General features: G+C 39.3%; 1 protein-coding gene across 1 annotated transcript in view; it reads right to left on the bottom strand.

Annotated features, from left to right (window-relative positions):
- Positions 1-22856, bottom strand: part of prex1 (phosphatidylinositol-3,4,5-trisphosphate-dependent Rac exchange factor 1) — a 199186-nt gene that overhangs the window by 63053 nt on the left and 113277 nt on the right. The window contains exons 16-19 of the mRNA XM_080204930.1: positions 21686-21828; positions 15450-15542; positions 11904-12052; positions 8565-8650 (exon numbers count right to left, since the gene is read on the bottom strand). Coding sequence (XP_080061056.1) covers positions 8565-8650; positions 11904-12052; positions 15450-15542; positions 21686-21828 — 471 coding nt within the window. The remainder of the gene's footprint in view (positions 1-8564; positions 8651-11903; positions 12053-15449; positions 15543-21685; positions 21829-22856) is intronic.

Genomic DNA, 22856 nt, shown 5'->3' with positions numbered 1-22856 from the left:
TCCCTACTTTTATATTCAATCCCCCTCGCTATGAAGGCCAGCATCCCATTCGCCTTCCTGACCACCTGCTGCACCTGCAGGCTGGGTTTTTGCGACTCGTGCACAAGGACCCCGAGGTCCCTCTGCACCGTTGCATGCTGCAGTTTTTCCTTCCTACCATTATTCCTACCAAAGTGGACAACTTCACACTTGCTAACATTAAATTCCATTTGCCAGTTCCTGGCCCATTCGCCTAGCCTATCTAGATCCTTCTGCAGACTTTCCACACCCTCTGCACAATTTGCCGTTCCACCAATCTTGGTGTCATCAGCAAATTTCGACACCATACACTCGGTTCCCTCCTCCAGATCATCTATATAAATGGTAAATAGCTGAGGCCCCAGCACCGATCCCTGGGGCACTCCACTAGTCACCAACCACCAATCCGAATAGCACCCATTGACCCCCACTCTCTGCCTCCTATTTGACAGCCAATCCTCTATCCACGCTAACACCCTACCCCCAACTCCATGTCCCCTGGCCTTCTGCAATAACCTCTTGTGCGGCATCTTTGCACATCTTTGGATTGTGGGAGGAAACCAACACAGACATGGGGAGAATGTGCAAACTCCGACAGGCAGTGATTCAAGGCTGGATTTGAAACCGGGTCCCTACCGCTGAGGGGCAGCAGCCATAAACATTCTCCAAAACTGGATTTCATGCGTTATTATTTCTCACTTATCCCATAAAAGTACAAGTTTCAAAACATAAACACTAGTTACTAAAAATAATAAACGCAGTCCTGGACCTCAACTAAGTGATGTTAATGAACCAAAAATCCATGAATGGAAGACAGTAAACCTTTTCTTTCTGCCACCCTGTGCTATGAAAAGTATTACATGCAGGCCGGAGTAACTCTGCCCAATCTCTTTACCTGCAGTTCACATGCACACACTCACTCACACACTAGGTGGAGAAAGAGAATGAAGTCAAAACACACCCGCGTTGTGAGCACAAATAATGCATGAAGATTCGACCCAGCTTGCACCACTTTTTGCTTCCTCAACGCGTTTGGAGTACTTCACATTCATTCATAAAGATGGAATGTTCAAACCCATTCGTGTGCGAGGAGTGGGAAGAGAAAAAGGAAAAGGGAGGAGAAGGAATAAAACAGGCTAACATCTGTGTAACTTCTGGCAGGATGACACGTCATGACTGACCTCCTCATGAGCGTGTGAAACCTTGATAATACGTAGATAATTGTCTGCTCTGTAAGCTACTCATACATTTTATAATATTCCACAATAGGGTTGTTTTGTAGGGGGACAACATGCAGTTTGGAAGCACATGTTTTACCTCTGAAACCCAAACCAATCATAAGCGTAGCCTTGATAGAAGTAGATTCACACAACTTCCTCTAGGCCATCACACCCACTGCATTCCAGAAGTTTGGCATTTTTGGAAAAAGGACCCTTGGGACATAGAGTTTTCAGTCAATGGTTCTGGGAATCCTGGTGTTCATGCATGTCTATATAAATAGCTCTTACCATTATACAATACAATTTTCTTGGCCTGTATTTTGCAATATCCTGCTGCAGTCTGTTGCATAAGGATTTTGTTTTTAAATGATTCATTTTGGTTAAATTTTCTGGATAGATTTAGCATCAGCTCCCAACATTGTGCTACTTATTTACTGTAACCTGTTGTGACGAAGTGTAGTTTGGCAAGACATACATTTGATTGCATAAAACACACTCATTTAGTGTGTAGAATTCTAATAGAACAACCTGTTGCAATGTACAAACCTCAACAGGTTCTTATTTAGTCTCTATATTCCTTTCCCTGCATTAACAACAAGCATAGCATCATCTGTGAGCAGCTTTCCTTTTCCAACTCAAGTTGCTGATGAAAACTGAACATTCAAGAGTACCTCTTCTCAAAATGATAGGAAGAAAGAAAAGGGTAGCTCTGTTAATGATGGAATAAATTGGCAGGGTAGTGAGAAATTATACTGGCTCGGAAGACTAACATGCAGAATGAGCTTGCGTGGCGGTAAGCATTAGCAAAGGAAAAGGAAGTCACTCATGGGAGTAATTTATAGGGTCCCTAACAGTAACTATACTGTAGGATGGAGTATACAAGCCCCATTATTTCTTGCTACAAGAAAGAAGTTGCAATGACCTTGGGTGATTTTGATGCTCGCATATATTGGACAATTCAAATTGGCAAAAACAGAGTTGAGGGCAAGTTTACAGAGTGCATTTGGAAAAATTTCTTCAAAGAATCCATTGTGTGACCAAACAGGAAACAGATTATATTAGACTTGATAATGCGTTATTGAGACAGCATTATTTATTTCATAGTAAAAGACCCTCTAGGCAATAGAGATCACAATGTGCTAGAATTTCAGTTTGAAGGTGAGAAACTTGGGTCTGAAACTACACTAAACTTAAGTTTGGTGTCTCAAATTTAAGCTGAAAAGTTATTGACAAATTTAAAGTAGTCTCAGAAAACAGGCTAAAGGTAAGAAAATGGAGAAGCACTGGCAAACATTTAAAGAAATATTCACAAGGGCTCATGTTGTTCTGGGTAATGCATTGGCATGGACAGAGCATTGGTTAGCTTACAGAAAACAAAGAATCAGGGTAAATATGTGATAGTTAGCTGCAATTAGTGGAGCACCAGAAAGATTAGCACTGGGGCATCAACTATTTACAATCTATAATAACACCTTAGATAAAGGGACAGAGGGTATGGTAGCCAAAGTTGCCAATGATACAAAGATGAGTCAGCAAGTTGAGAGGAGGACACAAAATCTTCAAATGGATACAGATAGGTTAAGTTGGTGGGCGAAACATTGACAGTTGAAGTATAATATGGGAAATTGTGAGGTAGTCCACTTTGGCAGCAAGAAAGGAGAAGCACTTTGTTTAAATGGGGAGAGATAGCAGAATGTTGTGATACTGAAGGATCTGGATGCCCATGTACATTCATCACAAAAGGTTAGCATGCCGATAGCTCAATAAATGAAATGTTGACCTTAACTGCGAGGGATGATAAAAGGAGGGAAGTCTTACCAAAACTGTACAGTGCACTTGTGAAATCACAACAAGAATATGCTTAACCATTCTGGTCTCCTTATTTATTGAGGGATATACTTGAATTGGAAGGAATTCAGGGAAGTTTCGAAGGTTGATTCCTAGGAGATGAGGCTGTCTTAAGAGGAAAGGCTAAGCAGTTTAGCCTATATTCACTGGTGTTTAGAAGAACGAGAGGTGATCTTGTCAAAATATACAAGACTCTGGAGGGGGCTTAATAGGATAGCTGCTAAGAGAATGTTTCCCCTTGTGTGGGAATCTAGAACTGGAGAGCACGTTTCAGAATATAGGGTCACTTAGTCAAGAACATGATGAAGAGAGATTTCTTCTTTTAGAGGGCAGTTCATTTTTGAAATACTCGTCCAATGGAGGAACATACTCAAGAATGAGTTACAGCTTTTAAAATCTACAATTCAGTGCAAGGTTTTAGGTGGCAGGCAAGAAAGCAGAGTTGAAGCAAAGGTCAGATCAACTGTGATTTTATTGAATGGCAGAGCAGACTTGAGGGGCCCAAAGGCCTACTCCTGCTCCTTACTTAATGTTTTTGTTAACAATAGGAAATCAATAGCTCACTTGCTCCACTGAGCACTATCCTTCATCAGCTTATATTTTGATAGCACTGTGTATAAACAGAAACATTTCAATGATTGAAAACATTCTGGAAAATAAGTGGACCTCAAGCAGTATGAAGAAAGGAAAATGGATCTATAGCGTAAGTAGAACCCGAAAGGCAGGAACAGGATTGATAAGGTGGAGTTAAGAATGAGTTCCAGAAAGTGGGAGCACAGACTCTAAAAGAAGTGTAGCAGAACCAAGCAGGCATTGAAGGAATGAAGCGGATCAGAGAGGAAAATGGAGAAGTGTTGCAGCAATCTTGAAATCAAATCTCTCAGATCCAGGAAAGCAATAGAGTTTGTCAAGGACAGGGATGATGGGAATTGGTGCAGGTGAGAATGTGGGGTGGGTTTGGGCAGGGAGGCATTCTGAATGGCCTGCAACTTGTGGAGGACTGTGGAAAGATACTGCAAAGTAGCACTGGAAACTTGCAACAGTAAAGTGGTGAAGGTGTAAATTAATGTTTTGGCACTAGATCAGGCAGTTGTGATGAACACCTGCTTTGTTCAGTAAGGAAGGAACGAAACTGTAGTTAGAGAGGCTTACAAATGGAAACAGGCCCTTTGGCCCAATTTGTCCATGCCGCTCTTTTTTTTAAAACCACAGAGCTAGTATTGATCCTTTTCTGTATGTTCAATCTCTCAAATTTGCCACTCAGGGAACACTTCCACTCCCACGCTAGGATTCACAAAGCAACCAACAACTTGCATTCATATAGTGCCTTTAATAAGAAGAATATCCTAAGGCACTAAATAGAGGCACAATTAGAAGTAAAGAGACACCGAAGTAAGGACTGCATTAAGAGGCTAACTACTGCTACACTCCTCTTGTCCCTTGAGACTTTTGTAAAGGTACTTGTGTCCTTTACCCCTTTTAATACATCAGTCTTTAGCTTAACATTTAATTATTGCTGATTATACCACAATGAAATACCTTTGGATGCTCTACCACCAAACCAAATAAAGTACAGATTTAAAGCAAGCAGAAATTGCAATCCAAAGATAATCTGTAGACAGTGATGTGAAATGAATAACTTGAACAGTCTTGTGTCTACATCAGAATTGAGTAGACAAGTAGTATTACTGGATTAGGGAGTCTAGATACTGGTAAATATGATATGACTTGACACATTAAAATGTTATGCTTTAATCACAGTTTCTGTTTGGATCAGATAAGCATGCTTATCTGAACCAGATTGCACAAGTCACATCTAAACGTTGCTAGAGATTTTAAACAAAAATGTAAGAATGCAATAGCAGCAGCAATATAGACCTGCATTTTAAATTGTTCAAAGAAATGTTTTGGTGAACAGAATATATTTACCATAAAAAGTAAAATGGATTAAACACTGATAGTGACAAAACTGAACATTAACCACATTCGGCATGGTTCAACAAACTACGTGCACTATACTTAATGTTGATTTGAATACTAAATATTGTTTCCCTCCCAACCCACCCCTAGTCAGAAATACATCTGACGAAAGCATGTGGGCTTTGCACCATGTACTTAGTATAAAATTGAAATCCCAGCCAACATTAATCAAAAAGAAAGCGCATCAAAAATTTGTTCAACCAAATAAAAACATTTAAAAGCTTCTTCACTTGTAACACCCACAATGTGTCTGCTACTTCTGAAACATCTTTCATTTTTTTAAACTATAAAACCCCAGCACCTCCTACTCACCTGCTTACAATTATGCTATTTCTCTGCAAGTTCAAACTTCTTTTTATTGATCAAAGGAAGTTAAATTGCAGGTCACCATCCAAACATTTGAAAGTTAAAGTGAGCTCAATTGTAGAACTACAAAAGCCGCATTTTGAGTTTTTTTACTGAAGCCTCGAATTAACAATTTTTTAGTGAGTGGAAAAATTGTTGTAAATCATGTTGAAACTTATATGGATTGGGTGAATTAAGTGGCATGATGTGTTGATATATCAACATACTGTGTTATATATAGGTTTGCACTACAATTAAAATCATGAATCTGTCAAATGTGTAACCCTATAAGAACAGAAGAGACGGAGTGGGTGGGAGGGGAGAGATTGAGAGAGAGAGAGAGAGAGAGAGAGAGAAAGGAAATATACACAAGAGGCATGAATCATAGGATCCCTACAGTGCAGAAGGAGGCCATTCAGCCCATTGTGTCTGCACTGACCACAATCCCACCCAGTCCCTATTCCCATAACCCCTCATATTTACCCTCCTAATCCCCCTGACACTAGGGTTAATTTACCATGGCCAATCAACCTAACCCACACATTTTTGGTTAGTGACTAATCTGTTTCCATGAATTTCTAAGTTGGCGTTTGAAGGCAATCAGTGCTGGAGCTTATGAGACTTCCTCCAAGATGAAAGTCATCCCATGATTTCCAAAGGTCAGAGAAAAGCAAACAAAAATGCAATGCAAGAACTGTAACAGCAATTTAAACACACTTCCAAAAGCGAACACATTTTTGAAGAATGCAAGCTAAGCACAGTTCCAGGTTTCCAGGATCCTGTTTAGCAAACAAAAAAAAACCCCCACATTCTAACTGGGCAGAAAGAACAGGAACTAGTGCTTTAGCAAAGCACTGCATTGGTCAAGACACAGTGGTAAGACGGGTTCTTCCTCAAAGTTCTCGGTACAGATCAGGAAGTAATGCTCAAGTGAAAGCGAGAAACAGCAAAGAGAAAGAAAAGCAAACTAGTGTGTTACACCGTGCCCCCAATCTCCATCATGTCGGAATATATACTTGTAGCCTGCTGCTTAATGCCTGTTCAGAATTGCCTCCATTTGGTGAGAGGATGGAACACTATGAGGGTGATTTTTAGCCCACGTTAGCCATCAGTGTAAATATGGGCCCAAAATCTTGTAAGAGTTGGAAAAGGAGATACTCGACCAGCGTGATCTCATTTTCCGATTTTCCACGTCCTTCTCCAGTGACATAACAAGATGCCAGTTCTTCATTTCAATAAATTTAAATGCAACGAAAGGGCTTCCTCACCATATGTTCCTCCCCACTGAATACGGACAGATACTTGATGTTGGTGAGGCTTACAACAGGCATTTAAAGACACAAAGCAATCAAGGAAACCTGCCCTGAGCACAAAAGCAAGCATCACCATCAGGAGAAAAGGGATATGCCTGGGAAGTGTGTGCGTGAGTCTCTTTGCAAGTGCCTGGAGAGTTTGTGGGTGGGTGGGGAGGAGAGAAAGTGAAAAAGTTTATTTTTAGCCCAGATTGGCGTGCCCTTTAAGATGATTCCCTGATCAGGCCCCGCCATGCCTCAGTGATAGCAGAAACCACATCCCTGATGTTCTTTGCAAAGAGTGCCGGAGAACCTAGAGAGAAAACTTGTCTGCAGCTGGACCACTACTGACCGGATTCCCTCACTGAACCAGACACTGACAAATCATCAGAACATTCCACCTTACTTCAGTCAGACTCAGGAAAAGGACAGGATTTTGAAATGTTGTTGGCAGGAGAAATCTTAATCAAAAATCTCACTCATAAAACAAGAAATGAACAAAGCACTTAAGAAATTTTCTCCATTTGTCAATCAATGATTTAATTGACACTGTTCCAAGTGTGCCTTCTGAAACTATCTTGGAGTGGATTTTAAGTGCCAGAAGCAGCGATGTGTTTAGAGTTCACAACTGGATGTGGGAGCAGCCCTGTAACTTTGAAGTGGACACAAGCACAGTATAGTGAGATAATCCACAATTGCACTGGATCAACCAACACTATTCCTGAGGGTTCAGTATTTCAAACACTAATTAAGGAATCAGTGGGAATTTGGGCCAATTCCAAGTTAATTACATTTCAATTTTACACCAGTATTAGGTCTAAGGAGTCTCCTCTCAGTTCGCAACCACTTAATGAGAAGACCCACATCATTTTCCAAGTTAAAATTCATCAAAGTAACATTTTTAACAGATCTTGAAAAGCTTCATATGTTAAGGCTTAATAATCAATCCTATGAGTTTTGAGCATCATTCAATCAAAATTACAGCACTTTCAAAATAACATTATATTTTTAAACTTTTTCGAAAGTTAGTTCTACTAAAAATGATTTTCCATTGCTTTTTGGCGAAGATCAAGTGTCAGATCAAACCCAAGATCAGGTGCAAACCATTTTATGTCAGCTTTGATCTTGTTTGGTGCTCTTGGGCCCTTGGTTTAGGTTAAATTTGAATTGAAATTGGTTTCTGAACAAGCAAGGCGATACGGATTAAGGGCTTGCCCTTTCCACTCTGCGTATTGGCTTTGTAACTTTAAATAAGGGATACATTTTTTTTAACAAAAATGATTTTCCAATGCCTTTTTACAAAAACAGCCTTTTTTGGGCAGTATTTGTAGTGCTATAACTAAGCTGTGCCCAAAAGTGCCTATCAATTTCATCCACACAGGTCTGCACTGCTGGGTGTAATAATATGCCCATCACTGGAAGGGAAGTGTGTCATGTAATCCAGCCTCAGTTTAACTTTGGCCTGTGGACTGCTATCTTCTATCCATGCATAAATGTGCCTATGCACCTAACGTAAATAAATTAACACTTAACACAGTAACACAATCCCTTTTTAGTGATTGCTGCCTTTATATCTTTCTAAAAACACAACACCGGGCCTCACTGTAACATCTGTCAGGAGGGAAACCTCTCAAGACAGCTAAAATTCTCATCACTGGCAGTAGGTTCATGCACAACTTTATTTAATGTCAGCAATAAGTGTCACTGCCCACCACAAAATAGGGACCATTATGTTATCTTTAAAGCGAATTAACATAACATATATAATAATTGCCTGTGAACATTTCAAACAGTTGATTTTGCAACAAAGGCAACTTTTTGCATTAGATCTATAGAGTTCAATGTTAACTTGCCAACCTACCTTTTAAAACCGCATAAACAAACGGCGGGGCAGCTCCACGTATCTGGAAGCTCAGTCCTTCCAAAGAGTCAGGAACCTTGATTATCCTGCATCAACATTGCAATATAAACATTGAGTAACTACATTCAGCTGGTTGATCTCAACTTTGTATTTATCTGTATAATTTAACATCCCAACTCCTTCGAGATAACAAGGCCGGAATTTTACTGTGCCGCCCGTCACAGGAATCAAAGCAGGCAAGGGACGGACAATGGGAAGGTCCATTGGTCTTGGGTGTGATTTTACAATTTTGGGATGAGCAAGGCTGTAAAATCACAGCCCTAGTTTCTCATCAAGGACTTCCCGACAACATTCTGTTGCCATACGATTTCAAACAGAAGATTTGCAATCAGACTGGCATCAATAGCTAAGTCATGGACAGCAGCTCATTAAAACATAAGTGAAGATTTTGAATCCCACATAAGCTTCATCCCAACACAAGGTTTGAATACTCAAGACTGTTTAAATTATGTAATATCAAATTGCGCAGGAACAACTGCAAATGCCAATTCTGAAAGAGTACCTCACAGTGTGCGTTAATGAGCTGATGGCAACAGTTTGTGATGAAGCCAAATGAACCAAATAGTGACGCCACATCCAACGATTATAAATGGTCTATCACCTTCAAGGATTAAGTATTTAGCAAACCAATTTGCAGGAGAACATGCCTTGTTTCAAAATGTGACACTGCATCATTTGCACATATCAGGGGAAAACATCTAGGCTCTACTTCCAGGGGAGTGGTGTTAAAAAACAGCATTGTCACCTTTCAATAATGGCTCTTTCCAACCAAGATTACTAAAAGGTGTATCAATGCTGCACAAGTTTTGAACAGGTTCAAATAAGCAAACTTGGATCACTAAATGTGCACAATAACCAAGTATAATGACTATTTTGTTAGAGAACACATAGTTAAAGCTCTTTTAAGCACCCAATAATTTTGATTCTGATTGGTTTGATTCATTCTTAAATCGAGCCCTTTTGAAAATTCCATTTAGTTGAAATCAGGTCTGTTTTCACTTGCGTTTTATGTTTTCAGTAACTTGCTTTGGTTTAAACTTTAAGTGTCAAGGATTAAGCATTAAGGTTTTTTTTCATCATTTAATAGGATTTAATTATGCCTATTTTCAGAGAGAAAGTATTCTATTGGAGGTGTGTTAAAAAGTGTAACAAATTACGTCATGTCACCAAAGGAATGCTCAATACAGGAGAATACTGAGTATTTTTACTGCCATAATTTATATCAGAACAGAACACAAAGGAACATAATGCATATTTCACCCAGTATTTTCAATATCATTATACAAATTAATTAAACAGAAGAAATTCAATTGGTTTCTTTAAGAGGCATGTGCTCTAACCATCCACTTTTCAGATATTCAGCACATTCTTCTGCATTAATCTATAGTTGACCCTACCCTTAATTTGGTGAAAGCAACTGATTTAGGTAAGTTTCTTCATAACTTCAGCTAAAATAATTCACCTGTGATATCCTCCCCCAGTAACCATAGTTCACTGTTTTCACCACTGGACTTAAGGAATTCAGTTATTGGCAAGGCCAGCATTTGCTCCCAAGAAGGTGCCAGAGCACTGCATCTTCCTGAACTGTTATGAAGCAAGTTCCAGAATTTTGATCAAGTGGAACCATATTGTAATTCCAATTCAGGATGGTATATGGCTTGGGTTGCAACTTCCAGATGGTGGTGTTCTCATACATCTACTGTTCTTGTCCTTCCAGGTGGTACAGGTCACAGATTATGAAGATGCTATTGAAGCAAGCCTGGCAAGTTACAGCATTGCATTTGTATCTGGTAGGCACGGTTGCCACAGTGGCAGAGGGAGGGGTTAAATATTTAAGGCGGTTGTTAGGGCAGAGCGTGCAACTATCCCAGATTTTTACGGGACCTTTCCATGTTTGAGGGAATTGATCTTGTGTCCTAGATTGCTTGCTGCCAGAATGGCCTTTGTACTGTTTTTCAGATCTGTGATTCAGAAGCATGTGCAGTATGCTTGTGTATACACAAACTGCACTTTACTACAGGAGTGTCACTCCCATGGAGAGTGATTTCGCGCCCTGCCCCCACCACCACCACCACCAAAGACTCACCATGCAACTACCCCCAGCCTCAACAGTCTGAGCAGAACCTGCCCACACCTTTCCCTGGTTTCATCAGGCTTACCCCTCTCCCCACCTTCATACTTCCCCATGCTTTTCCCTCACAAAATTATCACCCTGGCATGGGGTGCCAATCAAGTAGATTGCCATGTCCTGGATGGTATTATGCTTCTTGAATGCTACTGGAGTCACACTTACATGGGCCAGATGAGAGGACTCCATTAAGTTTTTGACTTGTGCCTTGTAGATGCCAGGCAGGCTTTTGGGAGGCAGGTGATGAGTTGAGTTACTCGCCACAGAATTTCCAGCCTCTGACCTGTGCTGTTAGCCACAGTATTTATGTGGCTGGTCCAATTCAGTCTCTGATCAATGTTAACTTCAGTAAGAAGTCTCACAACACCAGGTTAAAATCCAACAGGTTTATTTGGTAGTAAATGCTACGAGCTTTTGGAATGCTGTTCCTTCGTCAGGTGAGTGGAGAGTGGAAAGCTAGTAGCATTTACTTCCAAATAAACCTGTTGGACTTTAAGTTGGTATTGTGAGACTTCCTACTGTGTTTACCCCAATCCAATGCCAGCATCTCCACATCAATGTTAACATCCCAGGGTGATGACAGGTACGGCTGGGAAGAATTTTTGAAAATTACTGAAAGGAATATGGGTAGCTGATAGCAAGTGCAATGAGTTATTATATTGCCTTTCAAACTTTGGGACCCGGACTTGGATTCCCAGTTGCAATGACAGAATTGTTCTTTACAAATGTCTGAAATGACAATATTTTAAAACAAGCATCAAGGTAATGATAGAAGATGTAGGAAGTGAAGAAAGTCACACCAGAAGAACTGGGAATGCTGGTTAAAATGGAAAATAGTATATTCAACATAAAGATTGTTTTACTTTGAAACTTAAATATAACGAATCAAAAAGTTGCAAATAGTAACTGTGAGCATAGAAATATTCCAGTATTCAACCCCAATCCCAGCCCCCTAAGATAACAACGGCAGCAACTGCAATAAGGAAATTGTCAAAATGCATTGTTTGCAACTATCTCATTTTAAGCCCAAATGGCAAGCAGCTTACAGGAACAAATGAGTTTGCTACGATTACGTAACTAATGTGGAGCACTTGAATGGCATAATCTCGTTTTGTGCACGCTTCTGTAATTGATCACATGAAATGACTCACTCTTTGGGTTTTGTTGCAATCAGCACCCTCAGTGGCCTCCGACTGCAATGGAACTGATTTAAAATGGTCTCCACTTCCAGAAGCGGCCGAAGGAAAACCAAATCCTCATTGATGGAGTAAATCTTCCTTCCAACCTGAAGACCTGCCATCTATCATGCAAATGAAAAGTCAAAAGAAAATGAGTATTATGCATTAGCCAACTGAATCATATTATCTAAATTTATTGCAATTTATAACATATATGAAATAATGATAATAGCAGCGAAGGTTCATGACTTTAAACCAACCTGTACAAGAAACTCATGGAGCTAGTGCAGTTGTTTCAGTATTGCCACGTTCACCCCAAGTATGAACACTATTCAGAATTGTTTTCATTGCAATCAGTTCCATAATTGGAATATGCAAATACAGGTTTCATAGATCATGCATATTGTATGAGGTAAAGGCAAAGAATAAAGTTAAACAGTGAGGTTGGAAGACTTGAACTGCAATAGCCTGGGACCAAGTTACATGGTAACCAATCCCACGTCCCCTTAATTCAAAGCAAGTCTTTCCATTAAAATCCAACAATATATTAATATGGAAAATTTGTAAAGCAAACAAGCAGTTTTAATTAAATTTGTTTTTCCCTGTTCCGAAATGAGTGATATTCTGGCTTACATCCAGCACATCTGTTCAGCTTTTACACAAGAAGCCCACTGCATGATAATGCAGTTGAGACAATGTGACCAGCATCCTTTAAAGGTTTTGTCATTTATTACCAGACTGGCAATCTATGTTTAGTATTCTAGTCTCCTATAAGCTCTTTTCACTACTTCCAGGAATGCAGCTCTGAAAGCAACTTGATAAATTTTATGCTTAATTTCTCAAAGGTATTTTTATTGAGCAAAATATTCGTTAGCAATGACACCTGTCAACTTCCTGAGTGACTATATTTTCACTTGCATACATTCTCACCTTCTATCTGCCACTTAATGCATTGCATTTGAACAAAGGGCTTTATGCAAATTTCCAACAACAGCCTTAAGTAATTCTTTATCCCTGGGAAATTGAAAATCTAATTAGAAATAGACTTATTCAAAATAACTGATTACATATAAGCAAAGTTGGTTTGCAAAACAGATATCAAGAGGGGTAGTATAAGAATGACAGCAAAGAGGTGGGATTTAAAAGGATAAAATAAACTAAAACTATGTCAAAATAACTGCATTTTTTGATTCCTGCCATTAATTCCCATAAAACACAATCATCAATTTACGCAGATCTGATTTTGAAAGATTGAATTGGTCTGCAATTGTTTCCCATGAACAAGAATTTGCCTAAATTTATATCCCTCCCTAATTAAAGAAATGGGAAATTATTCTTAGTTTATATGAAATCTATAACTGGTCGGTTGATTACTGGACAAACTGACAGAACGGCTGTTTCTCAAGAATAAATACAAACTGGTTGGAGAAAATCTATGTATTGCCTGAAAAGAGAATCTGGACAAACATTTCTTCTGTTGGATTCTGGAGAAAGAGAGGGAGAGAGAGAACGATCTGTGGCACTTGTGCACCAATGTTAACTAACCTATCCAAATTGATGCTTTGTTGTGAAAATGCCATTACCATGCTAGTGTTGGCCAATTCCACCGTGAAATGGAGGAACAACCTGAAAGAAATTGCTAGATACTGATGGAACTGCATTCCTACAGAAACGTATCCATCAATTCTTGAGCTGATTAATTTTGATGTAGAATTCTGGTTCCAAGAAGCTACCACAACCTTTTTTTTTACAGACAAACCAAGAACTTCCTTATTTGATGTGAACACAACCTTGCAAATGATGAACCCCAACAGGCAAATTGTAGCATGTCCAATTGAGTAGTCGTCAGTTACCATATGACAATTTGTAATTTCCAATGTACCATCTTGCATGAGAAGAAATTCCCATGATCAGGGTATCAAATGTGATTATGGACTTCGATATATTTTTTAAAAAATTAGTTTTTTTTTGAAACAGTATCAAACACGGAAACCAGACAGGCTCTTAAACCTGTTCAAAATATTAGCAAACCACAGCAAACTCATTATGACCCCAGTTTGGTCCTGCAGTACTTTTCATCTTATAACATATCAAAAGTCATATATCAATCATAAGCATATTTCATGCATCTCGTGTTTCAAAAATATTCATTAATCTGGTTTATTTTTTTTTGTAACAGAATAACCAAGTGCTTTTCTTCAGCTAGCTCTAATCCACAATTTTATGACACAAACCCATGACTTCTGCGACCTAGGAGAACAAGGGCAGCAGATGAATGGGAACCTGCAAATTCCCCTTCAAGGTTGCGTACCATCCTGATTTGTAAATATATCTCCGTTCCTTCACTGTCACTGTATCAAAATCCAAGAACATCCTTCCGAACAGTGTTGTGGTATAACTATTGACTCACCGTTTACCATCACCTTCTCAAGGGCAATCAGGAATAGGCAATAAATGTTGGCCCAACAAGCAAAAACCTCATCCCATGCAAAAATATGTACTTTTTTAAAATCAACTTCTCGTTACTAATTTGGATGTTCCGCAGATAGGTCTTTGGTTCAACTTTCTCAGGAATTGACTTACACTGCTTTGTTATGATGTAACCCAGGGGAATTATGAAATTAGCCTTTTGAAATATGAACTAGTAGCTTTTACATATACATACCTTCAATACAGCAAACAAACCAAGTGAGACAAGCCTGAATACAAAGCATCAAACTGCAAGACTGTTTACTTTAGTTAATGCAAAATTGCTCGGCTCCACTGCTGTATCTGTCGATCTATTGCCGAAACTCTCATTCATGCTTGATCGCCAGACTCACTCACTTCTGTAGTGTCCCTGCAAATCTCATACCCTCCATAAACTTCAGAGCATCCAATACATCGTTGCTTGCATCTAATCTGGTGCTTGTCCTATTCACCCATGACCCCTGTGCTCACTAACCTACAGTGGCTCTGATCTGACAAGATCCAGTTTTGAAATTTTAATCTTTGGTGTTTCAATTCTTCCAAAGCTTCATCCTTCCCAATAAGCTGCCCTCTGCTAATCCACATTTCACATATTATCCTGGCTTATTAGCACTGGCTCCCAATCCACAAATACCTCAAAGTTACAGTTCTCACTTGTGTTCATACCTCTTCACAGCTTCAACGTTTCCCTTTCTTGGTACCACCTCCAGCCTCGCAAACTGCAAAGAAGTTGGTGTTGCTCCAATTCTTGGTTCTTATGCAACCCCCCCAACCCAGTTTCTTCAGCTCATCATTGGGAGCCATGCCTTCAACAGTCTAAATCCTAAGCATGGGAACATGCTCCCTCAGCCTCTGTACCACTCCATTTCCTTTGTGAGACTCCTCTATAAACTTTGTTGCACTGGAAGATCCTAAATTAGCAAATATTTAAACGTTCCACTGCTACATAGAAGTCCAACATTTAGTCATTTTTGTGCAGTACCAGGTAATGGTGCTCATCAGTCCAGGGCTGTTCTGTTCAACATTACAGCAAAGAAAAACAGGAATTACCTCTGCAGAAGAGCCACTTTGTACAGATTTCACCACAATGGTCTTATTTTTCTCCTCTATTTCAAATCCATAACCCTCTTCTTCAGCGAATATCTAGGGAAAGAAAAAAAATTAAGAACAAAAGTGCCACATTCTCCATGCAATTGATCTGAAACATCAAAAATATCTTAGAATTTGTATTGCCATCCACATTAAAGTTGATACCGATCAATTTAAATGGGAGACAGAAATATATACGATTGCAGAACGTTACAAACTGCATGGCTAGTGATGTTTCAACACTTAAATTTGAAATGTTGGTTGCCATTTGGAATATTTACTTTTAAGTACAATTCACATAATTAATTAATTAGATTCAAATATTTAAAAAATAAGATTAGAATAGAAACAATTCTCCTGCTAGTCAATAGAAAGGTTGAATAACAGGTGGTGAATCTGCTAGCATGTGTTTTGTGTCCCCGAAGTGGAACTTTGATTCCTGTATTAGGATCAGCGGGTTAATCAAATTAAAGGCAATCTAATGGACTTTCATGTATGGCTGATTGACAGACAAGGTAACAAATGGAAAGGACATCACTGTTAAAAAGCTGTTAGGATTGTTGGACTTCACCAAAACCAAAGGCACCATTTTATCAACAGAATTCTCCAGATTTAAGAATCACAATAAACAGGCAGGGCTACAAGTAATATAAAGCTCAATGTTCACGCTTCCAAATTAATTCCAAAGTAAACTGTTCAGAGAAATTTCAAGCTTCATAAGAAGTTGAGATAGAGACTGAACACCAAGGGCAGCCCATGGCAAAGTGGTTAGCACTGCTGCCTCACAACGCCTGGGACTGGGTTTGATTCCCGGCTTGTGCAGAGTCTGCACATTCTTCCCATGTCTGTATGGGTTTCCTCCGCATGCTCCAGTTTCCTCCCACAGTCTGAAAGTTAGATGGATTGGCCATAGTAAATTCTCCCTCAGTGTGCTTGAACAGGCGCCAGAGTGTGGCAACAAAGAGATTTTCACAGTAACTTCACTGCAGTGTTAATGTAAGCCTACTTGTGACACTAATAAATAAACGTCTCAACTTTAAAAAATCACTTAAATCACAGAATTTGTATCATGCATTAGAACTCCATTTCGAATTGTACCCTACCCCAGAATTTTCCACCGCAATATATAGTTGTATTTGGAGAATTTAACTCAGCAGTCTAAGAAATGGAAAAGCTTTGTATGGTTGCAAAGGGAGGTTCACTGCTGTTGGATGATAAGAACCTCAGACAATATCAGGATGTTGATACAAATGTCTGTCGAATGTTTGTTTTAAACAGTGACAAGGCTATAAAAATTATTGTGTTTCCAGAATTTGTATTCAGTATCCAAAGCATGACAAGAAAGACGCACCAATCAGATCTCTTGTGATGCAGATACGACAACCAAATTTTAAATTCAATTTCAAGAAGCTTGAAAGCAGTCCAGTTCAGCTTGGCACCATCTTACAAAAGAATATACAATCTTAACAAAACCAAGGTATCCATTTTTGCAGGTTTCACTCAAATGTATTTATTTGAGCCTAAATGTCAACACTATAACTTCAACAGTAATTATTTATATCGCACTTTTAATATTGTAAAACGTCCCAAGTGATTCACAGGAGGATTATCAAACTCGGACACCAATCGACAGATAGAGATATTAGAGTAGGTGTCTAAAAGTTTGATCAAAGTGCAAGGCTTTAAGAAATGTCTTAGAGAGGTGGGGCCCATGCAATGGGAAGGCACAACCACCAAAGGTGGAGTGATTAAAAACGGTGTTGCACAAGAAGCCAGAATTAGATAAGGGCAGATATGGGGCTGGAAGATAAGGAGTGGTGTGAAAATACAGGTTGCGAATTCTAAAATAATAAAGTTGTTGTTTGATTGGGAATCAATGTAGATTAACAAGTACAAAGGTGGATAGGGGGAAGCAGAATTTGGTGCAAGTCGAGACATGGTCAGCCAAGTTTTGGATGACCTCAAGTTTATGGAGAGTAGAATGTGGGAGACCAGCCAGGAGTGTGCTGGAGTGGTCAAGTCCAAAGGTATCAAAGGCATGAATAAACTTTTCAGCAGCAGATGAACTAAATGCAAAGTGACAGCAGTGGAAATGGAAATGATCTTCGTGATGACATGAATGTGAGCTCCGGGCACACATCAGGAATAAATGTGTCAGCAAGAACACAAACAGACGGGCTTAATTACAAACTGTTACCAAGGAGAGGGATGGAGTGGGAAGCAGGATACAAAAGCGGTGGCTTCAACTTTCCCAATATTCATCTGGGGGGGATTTCTAAGTATCCAATGTGGGATGCCGAATAAGCAGTCTGATAAATTAGCAACACTTGAATAGTGGTGAGGGCGCTGTCAGTGTACATGTGAAAACTCAGGTTGTGCTTTTGGATGATGTCATAGAGGAAATCAGAGATAAATCCTTGAGGGACATGAGATAACGGCACAGGAACAGAAGCAGTAGACATTGCATTTGATTCACTGGCTACAATTAGACAGATAACAATGGAATCAGGTGAGATCCACCCAGATGGATGACAGTGGAAAGGATTGAGGAAGGGGAAGATGATGTGATCAACCATGTTAAAGACTTTATTTGATGAATGACCAAATTTGATCCGGTTCTCAACAAACATCCGACATGGAATTACTGCATTTGAATCAGGACATGAACTTGACTGAAATTTCCCTTCATAAACGCAAATGATCAAAATTGGAATCTACCACCACTACGCAACTTGAGAAGAGCCATTTTAGCACAGAGCAGGGGTTAAACTCGTGTTCTTCCTTAACTTAATTTTCCCCTCCCTTTCAGGATTGCAAAGGGAACATTTCCTCTGCAACATAGTGACCCACTCCTCAATCTCTCCTAACATGCCCTCGCTTAGAAAGTTTATGGCACAGCATCAGCTAAAAGGCGACCCATCAAGCTGAATCCTACTTTCCAACATTTAACCCAGAGCCCTGCCAAGTTACAACAGGTGCATAAACAGACACCTTATGAATGAGTTGAGAATGTTTCTGCCTCTGCTACCCTTTCAGGCAGTGAAATCCAGACCTCCCACAACAGGTGAAAAATATTTTCCTCATCTTCACTCTATTCCTCTACAAACCACTTTAAATCTGTGCCCCCTAGTCACTGACCACCACTAAAGTAAATAGGCCTATTCCATTTTCTATATCCAGGAGCCTTACAATTCTGTACACCTCAATCAAATCTCTCCTCATCTTCTTCTGTTCCAAGGAGAACAACACTAGCCTATCCAATCTTTCCCCATAGCTGCAATTCTTAAACCCTATCAACATCCTCACAAATCTCCTCTGTAGCCTTTCAAGTACAATATTATAGTCGTTCCTCTTTCAGCCCTCACCTTTCCATTTGTTTACACCTTATTACATTGACAACCTATTCCCATTCTGACGGGAGGTCAGACCTGACAAGTTAACACTGTTTCCTTCTCTGATCTGCTGTGTATTTCTAGCATTTTATTTCCAGCTTCAGTACATATATTTTGTTCATTCTTCCTTGTCTGAATGGTTCTGTTCTACATGCCTTTATCAATGGTGATAGGGTGTTAAATAGGCCCAATCAGTACATGTCCAGTTCAAAGATTGCAATGCAATATCACTTCACTATTTAAAATCTGGTTAGATGGAGTAACCTCAAGCGACATTGACTGGAAACGGTGGGAATGGGTAAATTTCTAAATAATAATTATGAGGAGTCGTGGTCATGCGGTAAAAATGTATCTATGGCTTAAAAACATGTCACGACAAATCATCCTATCCAAATTCACATGTTACGCTCATTTTCAGCGGCTGTAAAACATGAAGCTGATGAATCATAGTTCAAATTTCTCATCAAACATCAGGTCCAATATTGACCCCACTTAATCAAAATACCTGCATTGCCAATAAAGCTAAAACTCAAACACTTCTCCGCTGCCCACAACATGATAACCGTGTTGCTTGTCATGAGCAGAATGTGGGAGACCATTGTGTTCACAACAAGAATGAGCAGAATGGTCTCCCACATTCTGCTGGGCAACTTTTCCTCTCTGCCGGGATTATAACAGGCCACAGCTCTCCCACTTGATTGATCTGCTTTCAACTACCTTCCTACCCATCCAACCATATTGGGTTGGGTATACCGTTCCTTGGCCTAGAAAAGCTTGTACTTAATCAGATTTATTTATACATCTGAAAGGTCTTTCTGTTGGCTCATAATAAGGTGCAGTACTAGCACAAACTGAACAGGAAATTCCCATGTTTAAATTTGTGATCCACAAGCAACTACTTATTTCCAATGAGTTTGTTGCGAGACACAACATATAGTTCTGTGATAACTCCCACAAGAAATCACTAGTTGACCTCCCAGTTGGGCTCATTGATTATGAGCTTCCTGGGGATTGGATATTAGTCAACCAGGTGGAACTTGTCTGCATAAAGCAAGGCCCTGAGTGGGTCCACTATCCTTTTAGTCCAGGTCGGGACCTGTTATGTTCACCACAGACTCGTGGTTATTGCTTATTTTCATTTTGTGCAATGAAGCATGGTCCCTTCACAGCCGACTCCTTGAGTTTTATAAGTTCATTATTATGAGTACAGAAACTAGACAGAGATATTACAACTGTGCTCCCAGTCTCACTGAACATTAGAAGAAGTATGTTCATCCACATAAGCTAATACTGAAGGAGACAATTATACAATTTACATAAAATTGTTGCACAAACAGCTTACCAATGCTCAACATGGGGTATGATGATTACCCTGTGGAACTTTATTTCAATGGCAGTCATCGTGATCAATATCAGTTTAAAAATGGGATACTGCCTGCAGCTTTTGAAATGAATATTCATTTCTGTACCTTGCAATATTTCTCAACAGATTGTTACAAAGAAAGGGAGCATGCACCATGAAGCATAACAATACTACACTCAGACAAACCAAGGGGAAAACGTGAATGCGGAAAAACCACAAAACCTTTGATTATCACCAAGAATCATATCTGCAGCCAAAAACCTAATTCAGTCGGCGAGCAATGAAACATCACAACAAATCACGCTGAACAAAAACATATTTCAACCATTGTTCAATGATGTTAAGGATACTGCAGATCAAGACCAACTATCCCAGATACATAACACAATCATTGCTTTTTGCAAAGACCTCAAACATTAGCAAAGAAAAAAAATCATATTACCAAGCGATCTGCTTAATTATCCTCCAGTGCCACCCTCAAGTCTCATTTTTCCCTCCAACAGCACCACTTGACTTATTGCACTTGGATTTGAAAACATTCCTGCTGACAGAAGCCAGCCAAATAAAGAGGAAGATCGGCAGGACGGTGGCACAGTGGTTAGCACTGCTGCCTCACAGTGCTGGGAACCTGGATTCGATCCCCGGTTTAGGTTACTGTCTGTGTGGAGTTTGCACATTCTCCTCATGTCTGTGTGGGTTTCCTCTGGGTGCTCCAGTTTCCTCCCACAGTCCAAAAGACGTGCTGATTAGGTGCATTGCTCATGCTAAATTCTCCCTCAGTGTACCCAGACAGGCACTGGAGTGTGGCAACCAGGGGATTTTCACAGTAATTTCATTGCGGTGTTAATTTAAGCCTACTTCTGACACCAATAAATAAATTTAAATTGAAGTGAAAATGACATTTTTTTCAATCAATTAAACGTGGAAAAAAAAGATTTATTCAAGTTACCCTTACAGGTCTCCCAAAATTTGAATCAGAACTGGTAGAACTTAGTAACAGATCAATTCCTTGTGAACAGTGAGTGCAGTGAGGGAACAAAGTGATATTTCAAGGGACAGAAATAATTAAAAAGAGTTAAGAGCATCAATATACGGGGAGAGAGAGACAAGGCTTCATTAGTCTTCATTTGAACGCAAAGCAAGAGATAAAAGGTACAAGACATGTTCCTTTGTTTGGCATCAATCCAAAAGCAACAAGGTGACCAATTTGACAGCTATTTTGACAACATTAATGTGTATCTTTTTCATTAAAAGTCAAAATTTCTACATTTACCAGCAAAGTGTCATGTTTAAGGTAGAACAACGTTTCACGCATTGACCTAATCAGTCAGAGTTCAGCATTTCATTTAAATTTCTACGATCCATCATCTGCAACACTTGGATAACAGCATGAAAAAAACGTCTCCCATATCAAATGCAAAATCAACCATTTATCTTCTTACCAGAAGGGATTTAACAAGGATGTTTTCAACCAATCTGAAATCATTCCGCAGCTGTTTATTTTTGGAGCTGGTCCCTTCCATTTCTTCATCAGCATAAAAGCGAAAAAATTGGGATTCATCCTTGAATTCACTTTTCTCGAGCACTGTTTAAAATTTAAAACGGAATGTTAACATATACATTTTCCCAATAACGACAAAAGGAAAGTTACCACGCTACTCTGTTTACAGTAGACATGTTCTCAAAATTACTGTCAGCACAATTATAGACTTGAAATTAATTTTTTCTATCAAGAAATTGTAACTGCTCATTGAAAATGTTACCAATAAAGAAAACTCAACAAAATCTAACACCCATTACAAATAACTCAAGTCATTCACTTGGCAATATGTCTGCTCTCATTGTGAGCTACAGCAATGAAATTAAACACATTTTAAAAGATGTCCCCTTAAATACAAGTATTTAAAATAAAGTCAAACATTTCCTTTGACTCAACATCCAAACTCTCCTGGACATAAGAGTCAGTTCCTCGCCAAACATCACTGGAAATTTCTTCCCACAAAAATTTGGGGAATGGCAATTGTTTACAAGCTAGAAGCATCAGTAACTCGTGAGCAAAATAATCTGTTCTAAGATTTGAAATATGCAGCTTCCCTTCCACTTGGCCAATTTTTTTTTTGTGTTAGGTCAATCTTTGGTCTGAGAGGGGGAGGAATACATCACGTTGCCAGTAAAGTCAAGATGATCCACCAGCATGTATTGCACTGTATGCATAACTATGGGCTTAACAGGTCAATACCAAGTATTATGGCATGATTCTCCCCACCACCCCCACCTCCAAAAAAGCAGTTAGTCGATGGCAATAGTGGATGTGCAGAAATATTACAAATAGTTGCCAACCTATAAAGTTTGACACAAAATTCTAGAGAGAAAAAGATACGCATTGTATACTTTTTTGACAAGTACGCACAATTCGAGAGATAAACCGGACAGGATATTCCAGAGAAACAAGAACTCTGCAAAACTGTGGGAAACTGCTGCAGTTTATTTATCAAAAAAGGTGGATGAAGCATTTGTTTTAATTCTATGTCAAACTGGTGAATTCAAATACATGGCCAGAAGAAAGCAGAAATGGCTTTAAACATTGCCAGAAACAAAACGTAACTAAAACAC

The sequence above is a fragment of the Carcharhinus amblyrhynchos genome, chromosome 16 (genome assembly GCF_965287045.1).
Source record: "Carcharhinus amblyrhynchos chromosome 16, sCarAmb.v2.hapA, whole genome shotgun sequence".
Classification (NCBI taxonomy): domain Eukaryota; kingdom Metazoa; phylum Chordata; class Chondrichthyes; order Carcharhiniformes; family Carcharhinidae; genus Carcharhinus; species Carcharhinus amblyrhynchos.
The sequence above is the reverse complement of the archived record's forward strand: the minus strand, read 5'-3'. Positions and strand labels throughout refer to the sequence as shown.